General features: G+C 39.2%; 1 protein-coding gene across 2 annotated transcripts in view; it reads left to right on the top strand.

Moving 5' to 3' along the window:
- The window catches only part of ncana (neurocan a), a 72,930-nt gene extending 50,686 nt beyond the window's left edge, over positions 1-22,244 (top strand). For both annotated transcript variants that reach the window (XM_027150424.2, XM_027150425.2), the window contains exons 10-15: positions 13,248-13,361; positions 18,476-18,634; positions 18,746-18,828; positions 19,888-20,032; positions 20,805-20,987; positions 21,409-22,244. In XM_027150424.2, the coding sequence (XP_027006225.2) occupies positions 13,248-13,361; positions 18,476-18,634; positions 18,746-18,828; positions 19,888-20,032; positions 20,805-20,987; positions 21,409-21,506 (782 nt within the window). In that variant the 3' untranslated portion in view covers positions 21,507-22,244. The remainder of the gene's footprint in view (positions 1-13,247; positions 13,362-18,475; positions 18,635-18,745; positions 18,829-19,887; positions 20,033-20,804; positions 20,988-21,408) is intronic.
- The last annotated feature ends 2,693 nt before the right edge of the window (positions 22,245-24,937 follow it).

Raw genomic sequence — 24,937 nt, 5'->3', positions numbered from 1 at the left:
TGCGATCTGCTGTATTGTGTAACCTATCCATTCCATTAGCCTGTCCACTAGCCGTCACAACGATACCATCACCTCCATCAGCCTGCAGTTCTCTGACTCTGTTAGCCTAACCTAGCAGGGATGCCATGTCGGATTCTTCAGCTGTTTGCACCTCGCTGAAGCTTATTTACAGCTCAGTCAGAGCTCCTGCAGCAGCAGGAATAAATCAGCCTCAGATCCTGAACACTTACAGCCTTCAGTAAAGCCTCAGCTGAAATAAAGAGATTTGCAGGGCGCGCTGCACAACACCACAACATCCAGCGTCTGTTCCAGAAATCCTCACACGTCCGTCCGTTGCTTCTGTGTCCTCGGTAGATTCTGCATTAACGTGTAGCGTGAGCTAGAAAGCATTTCAATCACAGCAGTCAATGGGACACCGATGACCTCTGTGTCATTCGTTAACACGTTGATATAGAAAGCGAGCGGAACAGAAAAGGCTCAACGTGCGCTGAATCACAGAGGTCAAAGCTCAACTAGTTCATCATGAGAGAGACATGAATGATGGATGTGGAGAGGTCAGGGTTGAGATCTGAGCATGATTCATCTCTGCTGGTCACGTGATCTGATGCGTCACCAGGCTGCATGGACAGACGCGAGCTGTTGCATTTGTTTGGTCGGGATTTATTCAGCTTATCTTGGAGAGAAACTTTTATTCGAGCCCTCAGGAAAAGACCGCGATGCAGTAGCTGAATTGTTGATTCTGATCAGGTTACTTGTAAAGCTGACCGTGATTCAAATCACAGGTTTATATTATTATTCAATCCGGTTTTATTTTAGTAGCACATATAACAATAGACACGAGCAGAAAAAGCAGTAGGAAAATAAAAAATAAGAACGTAATAGATATAATTGTGACATTAAGTGTATCCCAAAGAAGCAAGCCAGAGGTGACGGTGGTGAGGGAAAAAGTCCCTGATACGATATGAGGAAGAAAAAGAGAACCTTTTTCTCATCTGGTGACATCAGAGAGGTTATAAATCATTTACTTTAATTCTAAAATATATTGTAAGTGCCATTGTGTAACAAGGAGCTCATGAACAACATGTTAACCTGAGCTTCAGCACAATTTCTGAACGAATTCTAGTTTAAAAAATGAAGTCTGTTTTGTTGACGTTTTCAGCTGTTCAATGATCTAGATTTGAGAGTCTAAAGCCAGCTTCATGGTCTCTAAGTGACAAGCGGAAGTGAGGAGGAGCCTCCAAGTGATGAGACTCCAAACAGAAGTATTAATGCTGATGAATTAGTGTTGCTTTTACTGTTCATTTATATCTAGCAAGATAAAAACATCATAAAGTTATTCTGTTGTGATCTTTTAATCTATATATAGATAGATAGATAGATAGATAGATAGATAGATAGATAGATAGATAGATAGATAGATAGATAGATAGATAGATAGATAGATAGATAGATAGATAGATAGATAGATAGATAGATAGATAGAGATGTTTTAAAAAGGATTTCAACGATAGTTAAATAAAAAAAGTATATAATAAAAGGTAAAAAAAGAAAAATGCACTGATAAATTCCTCGAGTAAATGTTTTCCATTCTGGATTTTTAGAAGGAGTCACTAGTGTCATTGCTTTGTAACAGCCAGTGGTAGAGCTGAAGCTTTCTGCCGCAGGAAAGCATCAACACGGAGAACGGGATGGTTTCTCTGTAACAAGCTATGTATCGAGTGAATGTCATGGACATTCAACAGGTTTAACTGTAACTGTATATGGATACAAATTATGACATCATTAACCAGAAATCAGAAACTGTAACTGTGGAAAATGCCTTTTATAAAAGGCATCTTTTCTAGAAGTTTCTGCACTTCAGATAAAATAGAAACCCACCGGGAACAAAAAGATCTCTGTTTAAGGTTTCAGACGTCACAGTACAATAATATTACAGTTGTAATCAAATATCTGGGACACAATCTCAAAAAACTCAGGATGACGATGAAGCCTGTAGATCGAGAACCATTCATCTAGCAGCGTGAATGGTGTTCTGGAGGAGCGTAGAGTCAATAAGCATTAAGGGAAATGGTTGGATGTGGTGTTGAGAAAAGAAAAGTGAAGAGTCGTTTTGAGCTGCGTGCGATTGGTGCAGTGAAGCCGGCGAGAAAACTCAGAGCGTCGAGCAGAAAAGGGCTGCGGCTTTATGGCTCCTGTCGAAAGAGTTGCAGCTGTGCGGTCTGACTGAATCCAACCTGTTTGCATAATGCATAAGCGGATCAATATTCATGAGGAGAAAAAGTACGTCGAGGCTGAGGGAATGGAAAATGACCTCTGTATTGTCGCCATCTCGGGTGACCCACTCCTAAGCTGGCGTCTCCTTCGGAGAAACTGGAGCGAAGTACAGCGTATGCGGCTTGTTAGGGACACGGAAACCACGTGGCGTAAAGTGTCACGCAAAGTCACACAAAGTTTCCGCGGTGTTACTGCATACAGCGGGTAAAATGAAATGATTTAATTAAGTAAGATCACTTGCGATGGATCAGTTACTTCAGCATGAGAAATAAAAATAAACGAAATAATCTCAATATCTAGTCCATCTCTCTATTTTTACACCGTCACCATGGCAACAATCCAGACAGTATGCGTGATGGTCAGTTTTGGTCTGCTGGGCCATGATATGGCAGTTCCGTCTTTCTCTGGAGTCATTATCTTTGGTGAATTTTGATGCAGATTTTCTCATCTCTTTGCACTGATTTCGTGTTCTGATTCACAAGAAAAGCTTGATTCTTGGCCTGAATCATCCCTTTGTTTCTCTTTTTCTTTTGACTTCTAGTGATATATAGAGATGTTATTTTTATGCACACAGACCTGGGCAGCACTGACCACACGGTCATCATTTAAACTTAAATCTTCATTTGGGTTACTCGCTTTCTGACTCAACGACTCACGTTAAGTGAACGTGAATGACTCGTGATTCCTTTATGGAAAACGTCTCTTTTATGATCACTTCAGAAAAAAGGATATTCATCTAAAAGTACAACTTTTCCAATAGTCTTATTAATCTAGAAAAGGATTCATCTAGAAGCGTGAATGGAATTATGGAGATGTTCATCAAACCCATGAGGAGCTTAGAGTCAATAAGCATTAAGAGATATTATTGAATGTGGTGTTTAGGAAAGAGGCCAAAAAAATGGAAATTGTGCCTGTTTTTGTTGTTTCCATTTTTATCATTGAATGTCTTTGTCATGTCCTTCTCTACACCGGTGTTTAATGGTTTATATTAAAGTAGATACTCAGGACTTTAAGAATTTGTAGTTTTTCATAAGTATTTCTGTTTTCCCCCAGTGTACTGTGGCAGTATATACATAGAAAAGTTCTACAAAAAAGGGAAATCTAAAATCTGAAGGTGTTATGGTGTTATCTTCAGCCACTAAGGCCACGTTCACACTGCAAGTCTTTTAATGCTCAATTCGGATATTTTGCTCAGATCTGATTTTTTTGTTTTGGCTGTTCACATTACCTTTTAAAATGTGGCCTATATCAGATACCAGTGTGAACAGTTTGCTGTTTGAACTGACCCGCATGCGCAAACGAACAATAACAATGACGTCACACGCAGCACGCCGTTGCGCTAAAAAGTTGGCGAGGTTATGGAGGAGGTATTGTATCATCTGGTGCAAGCAAACATATCATGTAATGCTATAATGTGATGGATTCAATGCAAACATGTGCCGCGTAACCACTTTATATAACACTCTTAACACGTACACACGTTACCAGTCACGTTTCTGTCACATTTTCGCCGGCACAAAAAAATAAAATAAATAAAAATAAACGTTTGCGCGGCGAAAACGTGACACAAACGTGGCAACTGGTAAGGGGTGTGTGTTTTAAAAAAAAAAAAGTCTTCGCCGGCACATAATTGTGACAAATGTCGATGTAGATTAACGTAAAAGTCGCATCAAATCCGCCTTGGCTGTTCACACTGCGGCCACATTGGAAAAAATCAGATTTGGGTCTGATTCAGGACCACATATGGAAGTGGCCCAGATGTGAGTGTTCATACTACTCCTGAAGAAGTCTGACCTGGTCACTTGACCTCAAAAAAGTCTTACATTTTATATCAGGCTTTTATATCAAAAATCTCAGCTAGTCTTGGACTGACACTGGAGACTCCTTCCTTAAATGTTAAAAAGAACAAAAAAACTATAGAGATGCTTTTCTTTATTTAAACAGGAAAAAGTCACCATGTCACTGAGTAGACGTTAAATCTCAACACACGTTTTAAAAAGTGAATGAGTATCTCGTCGTGCGTATTAAAGAACAAGAGCTGTTCTTTGTGAGATTACATTATGTTAACACTTACATCATTTGGCACAGGCTCTTATTCAGAGCGTCTCACATTTATTTATCCCATTTATACAACCGAGGGTTTGATTGTTAAGGGCCTTGCTCTTTGAGCCCCCAGGTAAAGTTGTCTTGGGATTTGCACTCACAAGCTTCTGATCTGTAAGCCATCAACTACTTTTAAACAAATATAAAACCTTTTATGTCTGAATCTTCCGACCAATCAGTGACTTGACCGGCGTCTAAACACATATTTATTCGAACCGACAAAAATTCGAATGAAAACATAAACCATTAAAAGGCTTCATTTCTGTGCACGTTGTACTCTGGTGTCCAGAGCTCTGTTGCCTCGGGCTGTTTGTTCTGAGACTGAAAACACTTTGGCATTAATGATTCAGCCTGTGCACACAAATGCAGAAAGACAGACAGTGAGATGGCTTTCTGTGCTCTGCCAGGGCACCGGGTCAGGTCGAACTTACCCTCACAGTGTTTCCCCTTTACTCTGTGAATGGAAGAGGAAAGTTTATCGATAGCCGTAGCGTCCATCCTGTTGACATTACAGCCGTATTAAGTCTCGTACCTGTCAGCGGAGACGTTCTTGGCACATATTTTATTTGAGACCTGTTACAATGAGTGTTGAATATCATTGTTAAACTACCCACGAAACATTTATAGTGCAGTATACACTGTGTTCTTGCTCAGAGGGTCGAGACCTTGTAAAGGCGGCCGTACTGGTCCGCTCTGACAGGTTGTGTGTGTCGCTGATGCTCTTGGCGGGGGTCCAGAACATTCCGACACTGAGATCCATGTACCACCTGGTGCTCAGACACCCCGCGATTGATAGATTGACAGGAGAAAGACAGACCCCGGCGAGGTTCTCGGCACGTACGCGCTGTTTTGAGCACGGCACAAGGAAGCAAGTGAAAGCAAAAGCTCTGTGCTGCCTGACAGCCTGATAGAGAGAGGAGAGAGGTGAAGATACAGGGGGCAAAGCCAGTGATGGGGTGCTGGAAGGTTGAAATGTTTTGACAAGCCTCACCATTAGGGTTTTTTTTTAAGCCATTGTCATTTGTAAGAGCAGTGTGTGAGCAGAGTGTGAAGGAAAGCCTTCATCGGGTTTCATGAGAAAGTCAACAAAAGACCTCAAGGCAGCACCACACAGGGTTTCCCATGAGTCTCTGCTTCACTGACAGATAAAAGATAAGAGTTGTACTGAAAAATTCTTCTCGCAATTTGAGTCTCAATAACCACCGGAAAAACACCTATCGATAGTATTCTTCCTAGAAATGAGAGAGAGAAGAGAGAGAGAGAGAGATATGAGAGAGAGAGAGAGAGAAGAGAGAGAGAGAGAGCGGGAGATAGAGAGAGAGAGAGAGAGAGGGAGATAGAGAGAGAGAGAGAGAGAGAGAGGAGAGAGAGAGGAGAGCTCTCTCTCTCTCTTATCTCTCTCTCATCTCTCTCTTTCTCTCTCTTATCTCTCTCTCATCTCTCTCTCCTCTCCATCAGCTCTTCTCTCTCTCTCTCTCTCTCTCTCTCTCTCTCTCTCCCTCCTTCTCTCTCTCTCTGTCTCTCCCTCTCTCTCTCTCTCTCTCTCTCTCTCTCTCTCTCTCTCTCTCTCTCCCTCTCTCTCTCTGTCTCTCTACTCCAACCATACACCAGTACTTCTTTTTCTCTTCATGGCTCTAAGCAGATTTGAGTCATGAGCTCATGAGGATTTAATACCAAAACTGAAATTTTAGACACACAAGAAAGGCTTTATACCTGCGATTTATTTCCGCATCTTGACCTATTTCCTTTTGAAACAGGAATTCGGAGTGACATCATGTTGAACTGCATGACCGACTCACACAAAAACCCAATAGTCACGCCACACTAAGGCCCCATCTACACAAACCTGACGGCAGCTTAGGGATCTATCTAAATATAGAGACGAGTAAAGAGATTACAGAGAACCTTTTACTTCCTGTCGCATGGAGGACATCAGAGGAGGAGCGTCTTAACCTGAGAAGTTACGAATGAACTTTAGATGAGCTGTAGTCAAGGGCGTCGATTTGGGTAGGGACGGTAGGGACATGTCCCTACCAATATCCAGGGAACACTCAATTGTCCCTAGCAATAATTCGACCAAGCCTATATATATTTATACATAACCACTGATATCCGTCTGTGTCTTGTGCTTTTTTACTTATTTCATTTAACATTTATCCAGGAATCATTAAATAAGATGAAAATAACGCAACTTGTGGAACACAAACGGTTAACAGATTTACGCCCTGCAATGAATCCCGCCTCTGTAGCTCAACTCTCTAAAAGGATTGGCCCTTGCCTTTTTTTGAGTCCTGCCTCTCTAACCCACGTCGCTGTTTGATTGGCTTTGTCTTTTTCGCTAATGTGTTGAGGTCGGCTGCAGCTAGATTCCGTTGTATGAAGCAATATGTAACGTGATTATGCAGGTTACCGGTATGTGAGGAAGAAAGTATTCTTATAACAACAGTTTTATGCACAAAATACGGGGAATGTTGTTCCCACTAATGTCAAATAAATTATGTCCCCACAAATGTCAAATAAATTATGTCCCCACCAATGTCAAACTCAAACTTTCGCCATAGGCTGTAGTGTAGTTGATGAGTGCTTGGACAGATTATCCTTCAAAACCATGGGACATCGATTTAAACATAAACTGTAGTTTTACTATTATTTGTTCAAAACAGAATTCAAAATTCAATTCAATTCAATAAAGATTTATTTGTAAAGCACTTTTAATAGTGGACATTGCCTCAAAGCAGCTTTACAGCATAAAATGCAGAACATTTATATTATATCCAACACCCCCCCCCACACACACACACACACACACACACCTCAATGTATCTTCTCGTAGCTTCCTTTACCTGAGCGCACAATTAATTGTCCTAGTTGGTTCAAAAAATGGCAAATTAATTCCAGAAACGTCTTTTTCTCCTTTCTCCATGTTTGATTAATGGCATCGGGTCTCTGTAGCTGAGATATCCTTTTTAAACAGCTTCAGTGGTGACAGGAGCAGGTGGTAAAGAAAGCTGTTTACAGCTGCAAGCCTCCCTGTGTTGTAGTAATCCCAGCAACACACACACACACACACACACACACACACACACATTCAGAAACAGATGTCAAAGAAGCCGTCAATCATACTTTTAAGAAAATCCAGGAAAATGATCTTAGCTTCCTTGACACGGGAGGCTAAAATGTGACTTAGACAGGAACAGGTTCAGAATCCCGTTGATCAAATCCACCTTTTCTTCTTATACGGCTTCCCGGCAGGATCATGTGTACGGCTTCGGCATCTCAGATCAGACTTTTAAACTGATGTCAACTGCTTTCACTTTTTTTCTCCACTTGTTTGGTCTGTTTTGTGCTGAGATGAAAACTTCCCGACTCACGACCACACAACACTTTTCCACTTTTTTCCCTTAATCTCAGCTGGCATCAAGAAAAATTCAATTCCTTGTGTTCTCTATGGAAATATCTACTATATAACATGCCACGAATGTCCTTAAAGTCGCCCCTAAACAAGACTGAACAAACACTTTTTTATTCCCCTATTTTGTTCAGTATTTTGTACTTTTCTTGATTTGAACAGTCATAAATAATAAAACAGCTCTTAATGTCAGTTGGGAACTGGTTAAGAAAATGTTGTGTTTTATATTTGGTTGGTTGGTTGATTGTTTTTAGATTATAACACATGCACTGGTGGTTGTGAAATACTGTACCTCATTTTTCCACACAAGATGTTTGGATCTTCAAAGTAAATGTTGATATCAAACCCGTTTCTTCTCCCTGAGACGCCCCGAGTGCTTGTTCATAATCATCTGAAATCTGAAGGTGTTTATCTTCAACCACTAAAATTCTGTGTAAGATTATCAACAGAGGAAAAGACTAACGTCTCAGACTGAAAGCTAACAGAGTCCTGACTCATTTCATATAAGACTCTGGGATTGGTGATAGCATTATTTATTTATTTGTTTGTTTGTTTATTTATTTATTTATACTGATTGAAAAAGTCTCGTAAGTTGATACGTTGCGGCTGTACAATAATTCATTTGTTTTTACTGATTGAAAATGTCTGCTACGTCAATTTCCATTCCGCCTTGGGAAAGAAACAACAGTCAAATCATTTACAGATGTGTATTTATTTGGCAGAATTTAACATTAGTTGATAACAAAATGGCGTATTTCATTATTTCTATGAACAGGCAGCATGATGCGTGAATATAAACTAGCTTTATATCTGTGACCTGGTTATGCTGGAACTGAAACTGAACTCTGTTATTCATCAGTCTCAACGTGTCACATGTCCCACTGATCACCTTCACCTGCTGTTGACGTTGTGTGTGTGTGTGTTTGTGTGTGTGTGTGTGTGTGTGTGTGTGTGTGTGTGTGTGTGTGTGTGTGTGTGTGTGTGTGTGTGTGTGTGTGTGTGTGTGTGTGTGCGCGCTCATAGTCTGTGATTTTTGTTTATGGTTCTTGTTCTTCACAGGTTGTTGGTTCTGCACTTTACAGTATAAAATCATTTTCTTTTGCAAAATAAAATCAACAAATTTAAAGTTAAAGGGTTTTTTTTTAATTAATTTATTTATGAATTTATTTTGACATTTTCCTGCTGATATTTGAATACACATATTTTTGTGTATCTTTAATTTTTTTCATATTTTTTAAATTTTTTGGCTTATTGCCTTCCAGTGTTTAAGAAATCATTTATCATTAACAATATTGCCTATAAACAACTCTTCTGCCTTTGCAATCGAGTCTCTCAAGAGAAAGCTTTGGTCGCTAGGCAACATAACGAACACAAATGAAGCATATTCCATGGACAGCGCAACGTAACGGATTTATCGATTTAAATCCTTGGGCATTAATTCAGTATGTAGAGGATTGTACACAGGAGCTTCAGATGGGATGTTAGGACTATTATTATATGGATTTGTTATCAGATGAACATAGAGTTCACTGAAAGAATACAAAGATCATTTGGTGTGTAGTTTTGTCAGGAATGGGAGGGAAATCATGGAAGGTCTTTTAGCAAAACTAATCCTGTGCAAATAAGACTACAAATGAACATTCAGAGTCGGTCAGCGTTTGACGTGAATCAACAACATAATCTGATTTATATATAGAACGGAAAGCATGTGATGTTGACAGTCTATTTTTTGTGCTCCTGCTGTGTCGAGGTTCTAATATAATGTGACAGCGTTGCTTGCTTCAGTAAACATTTCGCCATGCTGCTCACACACCCCGGCAGACTAATTCCAGCACTGAGTGTTCGTATTAGGAAAATTGTACCTGCTGCTCTAATCTCTTTGCTCATAGCAGGGACCGTTTCAGAGGGCCATCATATTTAGAGTGTTAAGCTATAGTGGAGCTTGGAGACACACAAATAATAGGTACTAATCAACAGCGTAGACTGGCTGACGTAAAATTGCTTGCTCAGTGGACTGAGAAGGGCACTGAAGACCTCTTTGCTTAATCTAGCCCTCTTTCCAAGCCGTGCTTCAGCAGATTTGCAGAAACAGTGATTGAGGCACAGCGTGAGAGATCATTGATGCCCCATTTAAAAGACCGCTGTTTGCCCTGGGAGTCATTTTTGGGTTAGAACGCAGTAGAGCGCAAAAAAAAAAAGAGAAAGAAATCTGCATTCGGTGTGATTTTAGGGCGATAAAAAGGAAAAATGTGCTTCTAATTTTACAATTTTATAAACAAAAAACTGGCATTTTAAAGTTCAGCGGTGATCTCAAAGAAAAGTCCATCTGGAGACACAACAGCTTTACTCCTAGGCTTTGCATCAGACGATGTCTTGTATGCGATTTTGCCGTCTTAAAGTCTTAAGTCTTGGCGATGGAAAGTTAACTGAATGATTTTTTACAGGTGGCTTAGTGGTGAGCATGTTTACCTCACAAACAATATGAGACATAAATATAGAGTCTGCCCTTAATAAATAACAAGCTGTTATAATAGATTAGGAGAAAAAACATGGTTTGAGAGGAATTAAACACTGGGCTTACAGGATAATAGCCTCACAGTGTTAGCTCCTAACCCCTTGCGTGATTATTTTCCTATAACCGCACGCCCTGTCATGTATAAATCATTACATATACGCTTTAAAGCATGGAGACGATGGCTTAGTTCTGCACAAACACCCATGCTTCAGTGTTTCATCTGTTTTTTCCGGTTATCTCCCCCAGTTAAAAAACGGACATGTGTTGTAAGCTGCCCATAGTGTGTGTGCTTGTGATTGAGTGTGTGCGATTGTGTCCTGTGATGGGTTGGGACCTTGTCCAGAATAGACTCCAGGTTCCCTGCGATGCTGTGTAGGATAAACGGTACAGAAGTGTTTTGACATTTAATGTACTGTAAAGTTATTTGTCTTACATTCATGGTACCATATGTTTAGTGTTGCTTGGACAACGTTTTCAGCTTTAACACTTTGACCTTCTGCCTCCATAAACTGCTGGCACAGCATAGAAATTTTAAACAGACTTTGTTGAAAAAAAAAAAGTATATTGAAATGATCCTCAAGCATTAAAAAGTTTTGCCATGAACCTGTCAAACAATGAGGAACAATGCTGATAAGGAAAAGACTGTTTATAGCTGTTATAATGTAAGTGATAACGAACTAAATAGTTTTGTAATAGATAAAAAACTATTTGGTCATTCTTTAATTAATAAATAGGTTGTAAATCGCTTGCAAATTGTCACCTTATAAAGGGAACTGAAACATTTTGAGATGTACCATCATTGAGAAATATTAAACTTCTAGCATGTTTCTGGACACACCACCATTTCACTAGCATTCACAGCACCATGACAGTCTATCACTGAGTCTATCACTAGGGACTCTCTAGAACACTAGAGACAGTTTACAAATGCCAATCAGCCTATTGGACCGAGAAGGAAACCAAAGAACCCTGAGGAAATCCCTAAAGAACAGGGAGACTCCACACAGCGCAGAGGCAGAAATCAAACCCCCAAACCTGCACATGTGAGGGAAACATGCTATCCACTAAGCCACTGCGCGTCCCGCTAAATTTCCCGAAGGTGTGTGAATGTTTGATGAACTGGCGTCACATCCAGAATGTTCTTCCGAACCCGCTGCTCCTAAGATCGGCTTTGGATCCACACTGAAACTGACCACAGAGTGTTTCTCAGGATGAATGAATGAATGAATGAATGAATGAATGAATGAATACAGGCAGATCAATCAGCCCCAACTAACATTATATATAACTAGCATAACTTATATAGTGTTCAATCAGCAACCTTTTCTATGCTAGTGAAGATTAATATCTCTTCATTGTTGCAGCTGAAACTCGCTCCTCATCGCTCCTCATCATTCGTCACAAATCCTGACATTTTTTCAGACTTAAATATCTGCATTCAGGACTTCAGCATCTCCAAACCTTTTTAATCTCATCTTCCTCCTGGATGAGATCCTCACTCTGCAGCTCCGGTTGCTTTGCTTTTCTTATAGACGTGAGCTCCATTTAGCAGAGATTTAAACCCTGTGGCTGTGATTGGCAGCAGACCAATAGAAGCCATAAATCTGTCTTTCTGCTCAGAGCTGCTGGGAAGTCGCTGTGTTTACTTCGCTGTTCATTTCCAAAGCAGCACTCTGTTAAAGCGACGGATAGAGGAGGCTCATAAATTCCCGTTGTGGGAATTGTGGCGAGTTGTGTTGCTAGGAACTGTAGCATTAGTGCAATGAACCTTTATCCTAGTCATTTTAATATCCTCCATGAATGTGATAAATTATTTGCCCCCTGCAGGAGCTGACATCATGGTAAACAACAGCAGATTGGTGTTGATAAAAAACAAAACAAAAAAAAAAACGTCCTCCTGGGGTTACTGTGTGTGTGTGTGCGCTTGTGTGTTTTCCATTTTTAACTACTTTTTGCCCTAATCCCCAACTAAACAGCTAATAAATGATTGTTTTGAATGTAATAAGGCATTACAAGCATTATTATACCTTTCAACACCAGTGATTAAGACGTGAAGCGTAACTAAAGGAGCATTTGTGCATTATGGGCCACACAAAGGCTCACTGTCTGTGTTGGCATTCACTTCAGCTTGCTTTGTAATTAAAGTGTCTTCGGGCGAAACACTACGACAGTTTAAACAAGCTTGCAGGAGGCTATTATGCGACATATTCATGCAGCAGAAAGCGCCTTTGCTGAAATAATTGCCTTGGACCTGTATAGGGGAATAATTAATTCACTGATTCAATCTGGGTACAGGTGTTAATTCTGGCTATAAGTTTAATTAAAATGGCTCTTTAGGCTAAAATGTCAATTAAGACATGCTTTTTTTTTTTAAAAAAAAAAACTACATTTTTACCTGCCTTGTTTTTTTTTTGGTCTCCAAAAGCAACATGGTTCCCCTTGGGATATGAGGTTGATTAAAGAGTTAAACACTTTACATTGTGTGTGTTAATGATGACGATTAGATGGTTTATGAGTTTAAGGAAAAAAGACTCTCGTTCATGCTCGACTGAACAAAGAAGAACCAGGAGGCAAGTTACTGGGGTCTGGATATAAATCTCACAAGTTGGTAGTAAAGTATTTTCCCTAAAGCGATGAGATTTCTTGCCAAGTTATAAAATCAAATGTTAGTAAAAAACTGCAGCTCATGCAATTCAGTCTCACTCTGCAAGCACTGGAATGGTCAAATCATACATGCATTTATAAAAGGTCTTGAATGGAAAATTAAAGTTACCTCTGCAGATTTATTAACCTTGGAAGCCAGAAGTAGATGTTGTGCTGTTGTACTTGATGATTAAAACATCCCGTGTCTGCAGCTATGTTCGATCTCACAGGATTCCAATACTGATGTTAACACACACTAGCACTTATACTAAGACTAACATTTTTACTTCTGTTTTCTTGTAGATGTAGATGACTGTCTGTCCAACCCATGTGAGAACGGAGGAACCTGCATCGATAAAGTGGACTCCTTCATCTGCCTGTGTTTACCCAGCTACAGTGGAGACATGTGTGAGAAAGGTAGAAGATCATAGCTGAATTTCTTATCACACACACACACACACACACACACACACACACACACACACACACACACACACACACACACACACACAAAATAGTGCAGTCACAACCATAAGAAAGCACCATGATCTCATTATACATACGCAAATCAGAAAATGTGCAGGTTTTTTTTATTTTCCCAGACACCAATAATAATAATAAATAGAATTTACGCCTGTCTTTGTTGTGTCTGTGTTCCGCATTGAATATCTTTGTTATGTCTCACTGCACAGTGCTGCTTAATGACTCATATCATAGTAGACACTCCGGACTTGTAGTTTTTCAGCAGTATTTCTGTTTTTCTTTTATCCTACGAGCGGCAAAATATTCATAGAAAAGTTCCAAAAAAGTCCCTTTTTTGCTAACCTTCAAAGTAAGTTGATCTTAAATCCATTTCTGCTCTCTGAGTCCCAAGGACTTGTTCATAAACAGCTAAAATCTGAAGGCGTTTATCTTCAACCACTAAAATTCTATGTAAGATTATCAACAGAGGGAAAACGCACATCTCCTGAGTCCTGACTAATTTTTTTATTGATAAAATAATTCATTTGTTTATACCGATTGAAAAAGTCGATTTCCATTATGCCAGTAGAATGGAACGCCAGTGCACTGGTAAAAACAGTTAACTGTATTTGTTTATCCATGCATATATTGTAGTATTTTACCTCAGAATGCTCAGTTCAGGGCTTTAGTAATGCAGCTGTAGTCAGTTATGAACTTGAACTACTGACACTCCTTGGTGTCTCAGCATGTGCAGTCAAACATTATTTCCCACCTCCCTTAGCAAGGTTTGATGAAACACCATAAAAAAGGTTGCATTTTGAGATTAAAATGAATGTCAGTGTTAGTGGTCATAATGAAAACTAAAGAAAGTGTTACTTTTCTGCGAAGGAGTGTTTTATTCTGCCAGTGATGCAGTAGGAGGTTTGCTTCAGGTGTCTCAGTGGTAGCAGGTGTTAGTCTTCAGAGCTGGAAGATGTATGATCTACTGTACATATGATATGGTTCCAGCAATGGTCCAAACTGGGGGAGGAAAAATGGGGGAAATGAAAATATTCATTTAAATAAATAAATAAAAATTATGATGCGAGAATCTGTTTTGTTTGTATAGTTTATTTCGAACCTTTATTTATTTATTTATTTATTTATTTATTTATTTATATGGACTTTTCATTTCTTTGTGCTAGTTACAATATTTTACCACAAAAATGTTTTAAAAAATTTATATGTAATATTTCTCAGTGAAATCTCTTAATATTTCTATAAATAAATACAATTTTCAAAGCTTCAAAGTCCAGAAAGAAAAAAAAACAGTGCTCATACAGTGCTCAATAGCATAATATTAGCAGACAACACAAACTTGACGAAACACAAACATGACAAGAAAAAAAAAACATTAAAAAAAACACCACCATTTCACTGCGCTGCCCCTAGTGGTCTGGATTACTTTTGTTCTAAGCAACTTTGGTGGTGTTTCCTTTTGATTTATGTTGCCGCCTTCTCACTTAATTGCATAGCTGTAAGCGCTTGATTGTTTCCTCAAAACGCTGCACACTCAGAAGTGTTTCATTCGGGCTAATGTTGTTTCGTGCACCTCTGGGCCACTGCACTTAACAGCACCTCGCATGAGTCAATAAGGTTGACGCACGATAATGCATTATCCAGAATTTTAATACCCGCTCTCTGCATTATGAAAACATTTCGGGGATGGTATTAATCTGAAACGCTTGCTAGGGTCGTGGCTGTTACAGGGCTGGCTGACTCTGTAGTCTGTGTGACATTCATCTCCAGCTCCCCACCGTCCACACAGCCATTAATCTCAACAGCTTTACACTCTCGCAACAATTCAATTCTTGAATCCTCCGGAGGCACATGTACACACATATATACATATACGTATACGAGCGCACACACAAACAGATATACACACTAACAATGATTTATGAATTGTAATAATGCAGCTGTTGTGGATCAGGATAAAGATGATGTAACGATGCTAACAGGAGAGTTTGAGGGAGATCACACACTTGGGCACGACCTTGTGATGGTAAACTTTTCAATCTCTACAAACTGATCTTTGTAGTGATCAGAAGGCTGTGTTGGATCAAGTGGTTATGGCTCTGGTTTGTTGATTAAAGGATTGGTGTTCAAGCCACAGCACTGCCAAGCTGCCACTGTTGGGCCCTTGAGCAAGGCCCTTAACCCTCTCTGCTCCAGGGTGCTGTATTATGTCTGAACCCAACCGCCAACGATGGGATATGTAAAGAAAGAATTTCACTGTGCTATAATGTAAAGGCTTTATCTATGATAAAGGAGATGAAACTGTATACAGTGCTGTTGAATCTGTTCTCAAATCTGATTGGTCAATGGGTGTTTAGTAAAATTCTATAACATCAGCTCTCAAACAAATTTATAATAATGCGCTTGTTCAAATCCTTTATCGTTTCTATAGTAACAGCCGTTTTATAAAAACATGTATGGTGGAATATCTACAGGAATGGATTTTTATCAAAATATGTGATTTGGTGAGGAGGAAACAAAAGCTTTTTTAGAGAAGGAGTCTCCTGTGTCTGTGGTTAATGTGCTTAGTTTTGTGATACAGGAAATTCTCCATGACAGAGAATAACTTCTTGTTTTGAGAGAACAACTTCTTCTAGCTGCTATAAAGTACTAACCTTTCTCAGAGATGTTCCAAAATGTTAAGTGTAACTATTACTTATTTACTTAGTTACTTAGGAGGTTAGTGTTTAATAAATGAACACCGTTAACACTCTATAAATTGCGGTGATACGAAAGAAGCAAAACACATCGATCTTTTATCCCTTCGCTCATTCCAGTGTCCTGGATATTTCACTCCACAAAGGTCCATTAAACAAATGATACTGAAACATTGAGCTGGGAGTCCAGTGATGTGAGTTAGTAGCGTGAGTGTCTCGAGCTGCATCAGGGTGGTGAAGACGAAATGATGCAGAGCTTCATTAGAATTCACAGCGTGCCTTTGTACTGATGGGGTCTTAATTAGCACCCGGTGCGCTTCTAATCGCAGGTCCCTCATTGCACTCACACGCCGTGCAGCAGAAACCGGTGACCATGTGCTTAGCGTTTGAGCGTTGCACATGCCGTCTTCCTGTCTCTGTGTCTGTCTCACACGCAGACGATTTCACACATAAAGGTTTCATGTTGCTGTAACTCTGTTAAAGCATCCTGCTCTAACTCGGTTAAGGTGATTGATTACAAAAGGCTAGCAAAGAAAGCAGAATGTCACGGAAACGCATTTTTGTCAATGGCAATCCTATTAGCTCAGATGCGTGACTGATCGATGTCAGCACATTTATAAGGAGATTTATTGCTCGGACAATTCAGACCTTAGATATTAAAATGCTGCTAGAACATGCTGCTTTAAAAAGTTCCTCACTTGACTGGACAATTTTATGACTAGGTTATAACACCCTTAGGCCAATGACATTTTGGAAACTGTAGGCAACATGTCCTGGACTTTTCAGCACCAAACTGGAATTGACACAGATCCAACATTCAATTTAGTATCATAAAGAACCCTTGAGAAGAACCAGACACCAAAGGAAACTCTTGTGGATGATAGGAGATCGTAGGATTATAAATCATTACAGTAGACGTGTACAGTACAATGCTACAGAGTGTAGAACAGATTAACTACTGAAACCAAGCTGAGATTGCGAATGAACCACCTCGCCGAAGTGCAAATGTTTTAGGGTTTCCATGTTTGACTGGACCCATTCTTAAACAGATAGGTTCTTCAATGGTTCTGTTTCAGGGTGGATGGTTCTCTGTGGAATCTTTAACATCCATGGATCCATTGTTCTTCGTAGTGGAAAAAGATTCTTTATTCTATTCTTTATGGCACTAAGATAAAAAGGCTTATTTGAAGAACCATTTACTAAAAAAATATTTTGTTTAAAATATTTTTTTAAAATAGAAATTAAAATAGTTCTGCTATGGCATGAATGGGAAAAAAATCCAAAAGTGTATGGAACCTAAAATCGGTTCTGTACAGTATATAGGGCTGTTGTTTTCATTTGTTCATTTGGCTTCTTTGTATCCGAGTGTATCTTTTTTATTTATTATAATTTATTATAATTATCATTAGTAGTACTAGTAGTAGTAGTATAGTAGAATTAATAATAATAAATTACAGGATACATTTATTTCAACAAATACTACATTGTGTTATGAAAATATTGTTTATAGTAAATATCAGCGAAACTTCTCCCTCTTACTGAAGTGTTTCTTTCCTTTCGTTTTGAAGTATTTCATGAACTATTTCTTCTTTTCTAAAATGATTTCATAAACATGTCACTTCCGAACATCTCGCAGCGTTATTTACATCGAGATAAAGTGAAGTGTTTTCATCTAAGAGGTTCATTGCTCTCCAAAAGTTCGCCATAAAACCATTTTTGTAGAAGGATCTACTGGACAAGTATATTTAAAATACTTTTTTATATGAGTGCACAGTAGCAAAAGTTTAAAGCTCTGAGCATCAGGATGAATCAGACAGGACCGAAAGGAAAGCCGAGTCACAGCAGCAGAAGAAATGATCTAGAACCTCGGCATCGCATCAAGCAGCTGGAGCATCTGATGTTTCCAGATGTTCCAGTTACATGCGTTCAGTAGGGGAAGCTGAAATCTGAATGTTGGGATCAGCTAGAGCTAGCAGTGTGTGTTAGTGATATTGGTGGTATATTTGTGACAGGAGACATCGTCATGCAAACGAACACTCAGGGAAACCGAAACAGACAGACAGCTTTTGTTCGTCTGTAGAAAAGTGGCAAATGTGGTGATAATGTCATTATAATGTTGTTGTTGTTGTTGCATCTTTTCATCAGAATGGTTCAGGTTCATACAACGACATTTAAATGATTATTTATTTATTTTTGTTTTTGTTCGATAGCTTTCCGTCTTACCTCTGTGAGTGTTCCAGATTAGACCAGTGAATCTGTTCTTGTCGTTTAACGCACAGAAAAACACTTCATTGTGCTGTAGCGTGTTTTAAACCTCTCTCTTGGTCTCTACCTCTGTGTTTCTCTCTTTTGTAGACACTGAAGGTTGTGAACATGGCTGGAAGAAGTTCCACGGTCACTGCTACAAACTTTTCAGCCGCCGGCACACCTGGGAGGATGCCGAGAAGGACTGTAGAGAGCTCAGCGGCCATCTGACCAGCGTCACATCCAGCATGGAGCAGGACTTCCTCAATGGTGAGGCCTTTAAAATGTCAAGCTAGCATTGATGCCGGATACCGACTGCTCGTGTCTCATGGATTATTGCTGTGCTTAATGATGGCTAACATGTTCAACTCCATCTGGCAGGCCTGGGTCATGAAAACGTGTGGATTGGGCTGAACGACAGAACAGTGGAGGAAGATTTCCAGTGGACTGACAACATGGACCTGGTGAGTGCTTTGAGAATGAGCTTGCTTTTAGCTTTAGCTGAATTCTTTTGATATGTCTGAACTGGCGTCATTCTCACAAGTCAAAGTCTGATCTCTCATGACTGACCCATTGCAGTCTGATCTCCCTTGAGCCTATTTGACTAGTATTGAGTCACTTTGGCCAATCAGACTCTGATCTCATCATCTAAATTAGACTCAAATTTCTCCAATCTCATTCTAATGAATCAGACTCTGATTTCTCTTTAAACACATACTTACCAGACTCTGGTTTCTAAAATCTCATTTTACCAAATCAGACTCTGATTTCTCCACGCTTATACTTAGCAGTCAGACTCAGATTTCTCCACGCTTATACTTAGCAGTCAGACTCAGATTTCTCCATGCTCATTCCAACCAATCAGATTCTGATTTTTCCAATCTCATACTAACCAATCAGACTAATTTCCCCAATCTCATACTAACCAATCAGACTAATATCTCCATGCTCATACTAACCAATCAGACTGCCCACAAATCAGATTTGTCCATGCTTATTCTAAACTAGAGTCTAGAGTCTGTTTCCATCCTCACTGTGACCAGAGTCTAATTTGTCTTCGCTCACTCTGACTGTCATAGTTTCTTTCTTTTATTTGTGTTTTTATTTGTATTGGTTTTTGATCTATTCCTGACTCTACACCAGTCCTGTCAATGGTTTGTTATCGACATGCGTTGAACTATTGTGTTCACCTTGATATTTAGTCACTGTATACCCTGGTCCCTGTTGTACCAAAACATTTCATGCATTATTGTTACTTTATGTCCAAGCTTGGCTTACCTAGTTTTTTTTTTTTGCCTGTTTTAAAACACTAGATTATTCTTGAAATCACCTGCCTATGTTTGACCCTATATAGACCTTGATTTTAATACTCAGATACGCTCAAAGTTTACTCCCTTGCATCCTGCGTCTCACTGCCCGTTACACTGACAGATCAGATTAGAAAAGATCAGATCTCTCCAAACCCTGTCCAGTCACAGTATAATCTCTGACCATTAGACGTCTGTGTCTCTCTGCTGTAACAGGTTTATGAGAACTGGCGTGAGAACCAGCCGGATAATTTCTTTGCAGGTGGAGAAGATTGTGTGGTGATGATCTCTCGAGAGGACGGCAAGTGGAACGATGTGCCTTGTAACTACAACCTGCCCTACATCTGCAAGAAGGGCACAGGTGAGACACTGTCTGATCATGCTGAACTAGTTTCTGCTTTAAAGTTCCATTGGGACAGTACAGTGTATATTTGGAACAAACATTTTGGTGATACATTATAACTCAAGTTTCTTTGTGCACTTACTATGATACTACAATTTTTTTATTCTACAAACATACTTTTAGTAGCAAACATACTTTTAGTCGCGTGTAGGCGGAACATCCTGGGGGGTTTTCAGGATCATAAGTTGCGTCCCAAATGACATACCACACTCTATGCACTTACAATATGAACTATGTATTCTGTCGTCTAGCATGGAAGGGTCGTATCATCTCAAATGGAACACTAACCAAATGTCTAACCGATGACCAATGTCAAATGCACGTGAAGTGGCAACGCTAACAGAATAATGTGGGCTAATTGCAGAGACGTTTGTAAGATGTCTTTTTCACCAGAGAGTCGTCGGCCAACTTGAAGATGTTTTCTTGTCCATTGTCAGCACCTGGTAGTCCAGCCCTCTCTTCCACTACATAAGCAAATCTGTGACGTGTGCATGAAGTTTCCAATATTCCCAATATTATGCTTTAGAAAAATCATTGGAATGCCTTGCACACTTTTTTCAATTTCCATAGAGCGCAATAGATTTTCAGTAGCTTCCGAAAGAACAGTAACAAAAATCTTTTTTCTTGACTTTGATGCTGATTAAAGTCATCCATTATTATTATTATTATTATTATTATTATTATTATTATTAAACTACAATTAAAGTATAACTTGTGTGTGTGTTATCAGTGATGTGTGGCACTCCTCCTGCTGTGAGAAACACGTATCTTGTTGGTCGGAGGCGGGCGCACTACGACATCCACTCAGTGGTGCGTTACCAGTGCGCTGATGGCTTCTTCCAGAGACACGTCCCAACGGTGCGCTGCCGACCCAACGGCACCTGGGAGAGACCCAAGATCGTCTGCACTAAGTGTGAGTGGGAGTCAGAATCTATCACATCTGCCTGTAGTGCATGATTATTATCCTGAAACAGCACACCGGCCCTGCAGAGGTTTATTCCTCACACATCCACAGGCATATCATTTAGCAGTAAATATTTACTCTGAAATCTGGTCCATTCTTAGTCTAATATTGCCGTAGTATTTTTTTTCCCTAATTCTGCATATCATTTCCTGTTAATATTTCTTATAACACCTAAGCAAAAGATGAGTCAGGGGTCAGAACCTGAAAAAATTTCACTTCAGCTCCTACGCTCCACTGCAAACTGTTACTGATACCGCTGTTTATCTTCAGATGCTCTCATAACACTCACCACCTTCCCCTCTCTCTCTCTCTCTCTCTCTCTCTCTCTCTCTCTCTCTCTCTCTCTCTCTCTCTCTCTCCCCCACCCCAGCACGGAGGTCTCATCGTTACCGCCGGCAACATCACAGATATCACCGCGAGCACCGGCGACACCGCAGACACGGCTTGGGCCACAGGGGGCGGGACTAGATCCGCCATTCTCCTCTCACAGGTCCCTGTGTGATATCACTTCCTTTGCTGGAAGTGAGAGAGCCTTCAAGGACAGAAATGGTCATGCATCCTTTTTGTTTTTTCCCTCACTTCTTAATCTAGAGTCTTTCTCTTCTTTCAAAGAGTGTGTTCTGACTCATCCTTTCTCTGTACGTGTTTTTCTCCGCTTCGGATTTTCATTTCCATCTCGTTTCAAAAAGTAAACTGGTTCTTCTAGCTTCGGTGCCACTATACAACCTAACTGTGGGTGTTTAAGAAAAGTTCTGGATGATGAAATGATGATCGCAGGTCAGGTTCTACTGAGAAAGTCATTAACCTGTGGATTTGAAGAAGCAGGTTTATGCTTTGATAGGACGTTTGTATTCATTATTGTTGTAGGGGCAGAATGTTCTCATAGGTCTTGCTTAGTATCTGTTTGATTAGACTTCTGTATATCCACTTCGTAGTGCAATAATAAATTCTTTAATGAATGTGGTCCAAAACTTCCCAAAAATTACACACACATAATATCACACTATTGGTCACGTCTATATATATATATATACATAATCAGTCCCAGTCACAATAAATGATTTCTCTTTTGAGTTCATAATTTTCAAAAAGAACTTATGGGTGTAAAGCTGCATAGGTGTAAAGATGAAAAAAAAAAAGATTTTGCTTTTGCTCTTTTTTTTTTTTTCTAATGCTTTGGTTGAGTTTTTTTTTTTTTTTTTTTTTTTTAGAACAGCCCCCAAACAGATGGAGAAGTATTCATAATTTTGTCAAAAAAAGAAACAGCAGACAGAAAGGAAGCTCTATAAATACACAATTATTTTAAGTTCCTCTTTTGGAATCACAGTATTTAACACCCTTTCTTTCAACTGCGGTGTTAATTAAAAAGTCGTTAACTTAAAGAAAAGAAGGCACGTCAGTTTAGCACATTACAGTACATACTTTATAATGAATGTATCCTGGCATGTATTTTTTATGAGTTAGCACTTTGTTTTATGGATAAAGGCACTGAAATAGATTGCAGTATTTGTTTATTTGGGCGACACAAGTTTGAGATAAGAACAGGAAGCATAGCAAGGAATGACCTTCTTGTTTCAAAAGTTTTAAAAGCTTAAAAAATGAGGAAAAAGCAAGTACAGGTTTAAATCCTTCTAGAGTCCAAAAGTCTGAAACTACACTGAACATCTGGGATTTTTGTCCTGAAAATGTAAAATTAACAGAAGCTTTTTAAAATTCTAAAAACAAAAAAGTGTCCAGTCTCCTAAATATCAGGATTCTGCACCATTTCTTGGACCCTATTTAAATGTGAAATGTTTCAGTGTTTAAACAGCAGTGTACAAAAGGTCAGACTTTCCTCATGTCTGAGCTCTTGCGTTGAAGCGTGTGTTCAAACGATATTTAGTCTGAAAATCAAATCAAACTACAAATTTGATCTAAAATGGATCTTAAAGTATTACTAGCTTGAGTGCTGGTTGTCATAAAAGCAAAAAACGACGTACTGAGTACTAAAAAACTTGAAGAATGTTCTACTTACCACTTAAATTGGAGTCGGGGATATCATTTGTAACATATCAAGCAAACTCTGCGATACTTTAACATTGCGATTTTTTCAAAATTTTCCACAGAATTGAACCGAGACGTGTCGCGTGACATCATCGCAACACGCATTCGGCCACATCCGTCTTTGATTCACATGAGTGCAGATATCATAGGAAGCCGTTACATACAGTATACAGTATGTGTCTTCACTGGTAGGAGTTTTAAAGAAGAATCCTGTGCTCGCAATTGTACCAATTTGAAGTAGTTTTCAGCAAAAAAACAAAACAAAAAGAAAAAAAACAAAAATTTCGAAAAAACTGCGGCAAAATCAAGCATGTTTGGCTGAAACATTCACATAAAAACTCTGTGAAATCCTGAAGGGAGTCATTCAATTAGAAACGAGTGTGAAACAGGATCATTTTCATTCGAGCTTCTCAGACTTTTGGACTTCATTGTAAAGTTCTAAATCTCTGCTAATCTCAAAAATATGACTCAATTATTAGCCTTGCCATATTCCTTTCCTAGGTATTAATACACGTATCTGTACATATTCTCTCAGCTAGTCTCGGCAACGCTTTAGTTTTGCTGTGAGACTAATGTAGCTAACACGTACAGTAGCGGGTGCTTACAGCCACCGTTTACATGAGAATTTTGACGTTATATGACTAGCGTTGTGATAAATGTGGAGGTTGACCTGATTGTGCGACAAAAGCTGATGAGCCAGAGTGAGTAATTTGACTAAAATTTATCTGAGACATTTTGAACCCAGAATCATGTCATAGTTTTAGGACAGGTGGAGACAGAGGGTTGAGTAATCCTGATCTTTTATAAAAATCTACACATATAAGGTACTTCTTCTTCATACACTCCATCATTCTGTGGTCTTATTCTCTTAGTACATTTACTCTTACAAAAATCTGAGCGCTAGTCTTGTCTTGGCAGATTGTATACCTTTGAGGTAAGTCAAAATTTTGACAGTGCTTTAATCATTTTTTGCATATCCTGCAGCTATACTGAGACTTTCACTTACTTACTTACATACTTAGTCTATCGTATGATTTGACAGTGTAGACATTATGCAAACTAACCTCCAAGGGATGTGATGTGCTTGGTGATTTTCCAGATATGTGAGCCAGACTTAAATTAAAGGAGCTTTCTTGGAAATAGATGCCTTCCTGTTTGATCATTACAGCACATGCTGAATCACAGATGGTTCCTTATTCTCTGTTATTGTGTGAAATTACAGCTTCTACACCTTTGTCTAATAGCCAGCTGGTATTTAGTCCCTATACTGTGTGTAGTATATGCATTCTTATTCCGGCAGCTGTTTAATCAACCAATCACATGGCTTGCAGCACAAAACCTAATCTTATGCAGAGACGAGTCAAGTTTCAGTGCAGTCCAGTTTTTTCTAGTGACTGTAGATTTCACTATAGCCTCAGACTTTCAGGTTTTCTGCATGTCGTAGCACATCCACCTCATATCATATATCATGAGATGCTTTTCAGCTCACCAAGCTTGTCCGGAGTGCTTATTCGAGTTATTGTAGCCTCTGTCTGTCGTTAACAATTCATCTCAATTCAATTCACTAGAAGAACGGACGTTCGCTGGGTGTTTTTTTTTTTTTTTTTTTTTTTGGGTGTGCTTTGTCTTTTTTGCATCATTTATATACTTCTTGAGATCTTTATGTGTGGAAATTCCAAGAGATTTCTAACATACTCATCCAGCCTAAAACTTTCAATGGGTACATTTTTAAATTCCAACCATAGAGGTGCATTTCTTATCCCACCTTATGTTGTGCAGCATATGTGTATTTGTGAGCCATATGGGATTCAGGCAGTGTGTAATTGGAAGTGTGCGATTCCAGACCTTGTTAAAAT

Source organism: Tachysurus fulvidraco, chromosome 22 (genome assembly GCF_022655615.1).
Source record: "Tachysurus fulvidraco isolate hzauxx_2018 chromosome 22, HZAU_PFXX_2.0, whole genome shotgun sequence".
In the NCBI taxonomy this organism is placed as follows: domain Eukaryota; kingdom Metazoa; phylum Chordata; class Actinopteri; order Siluriformes; family Bagridae; genus Tachysurus; species Tachysurus fulvidraco.
The sequence above is the reverse complement of the archived record's forward strand: the minus strand, read 5'-3'. Positions and strand labels throughout refer to the sequence as shown.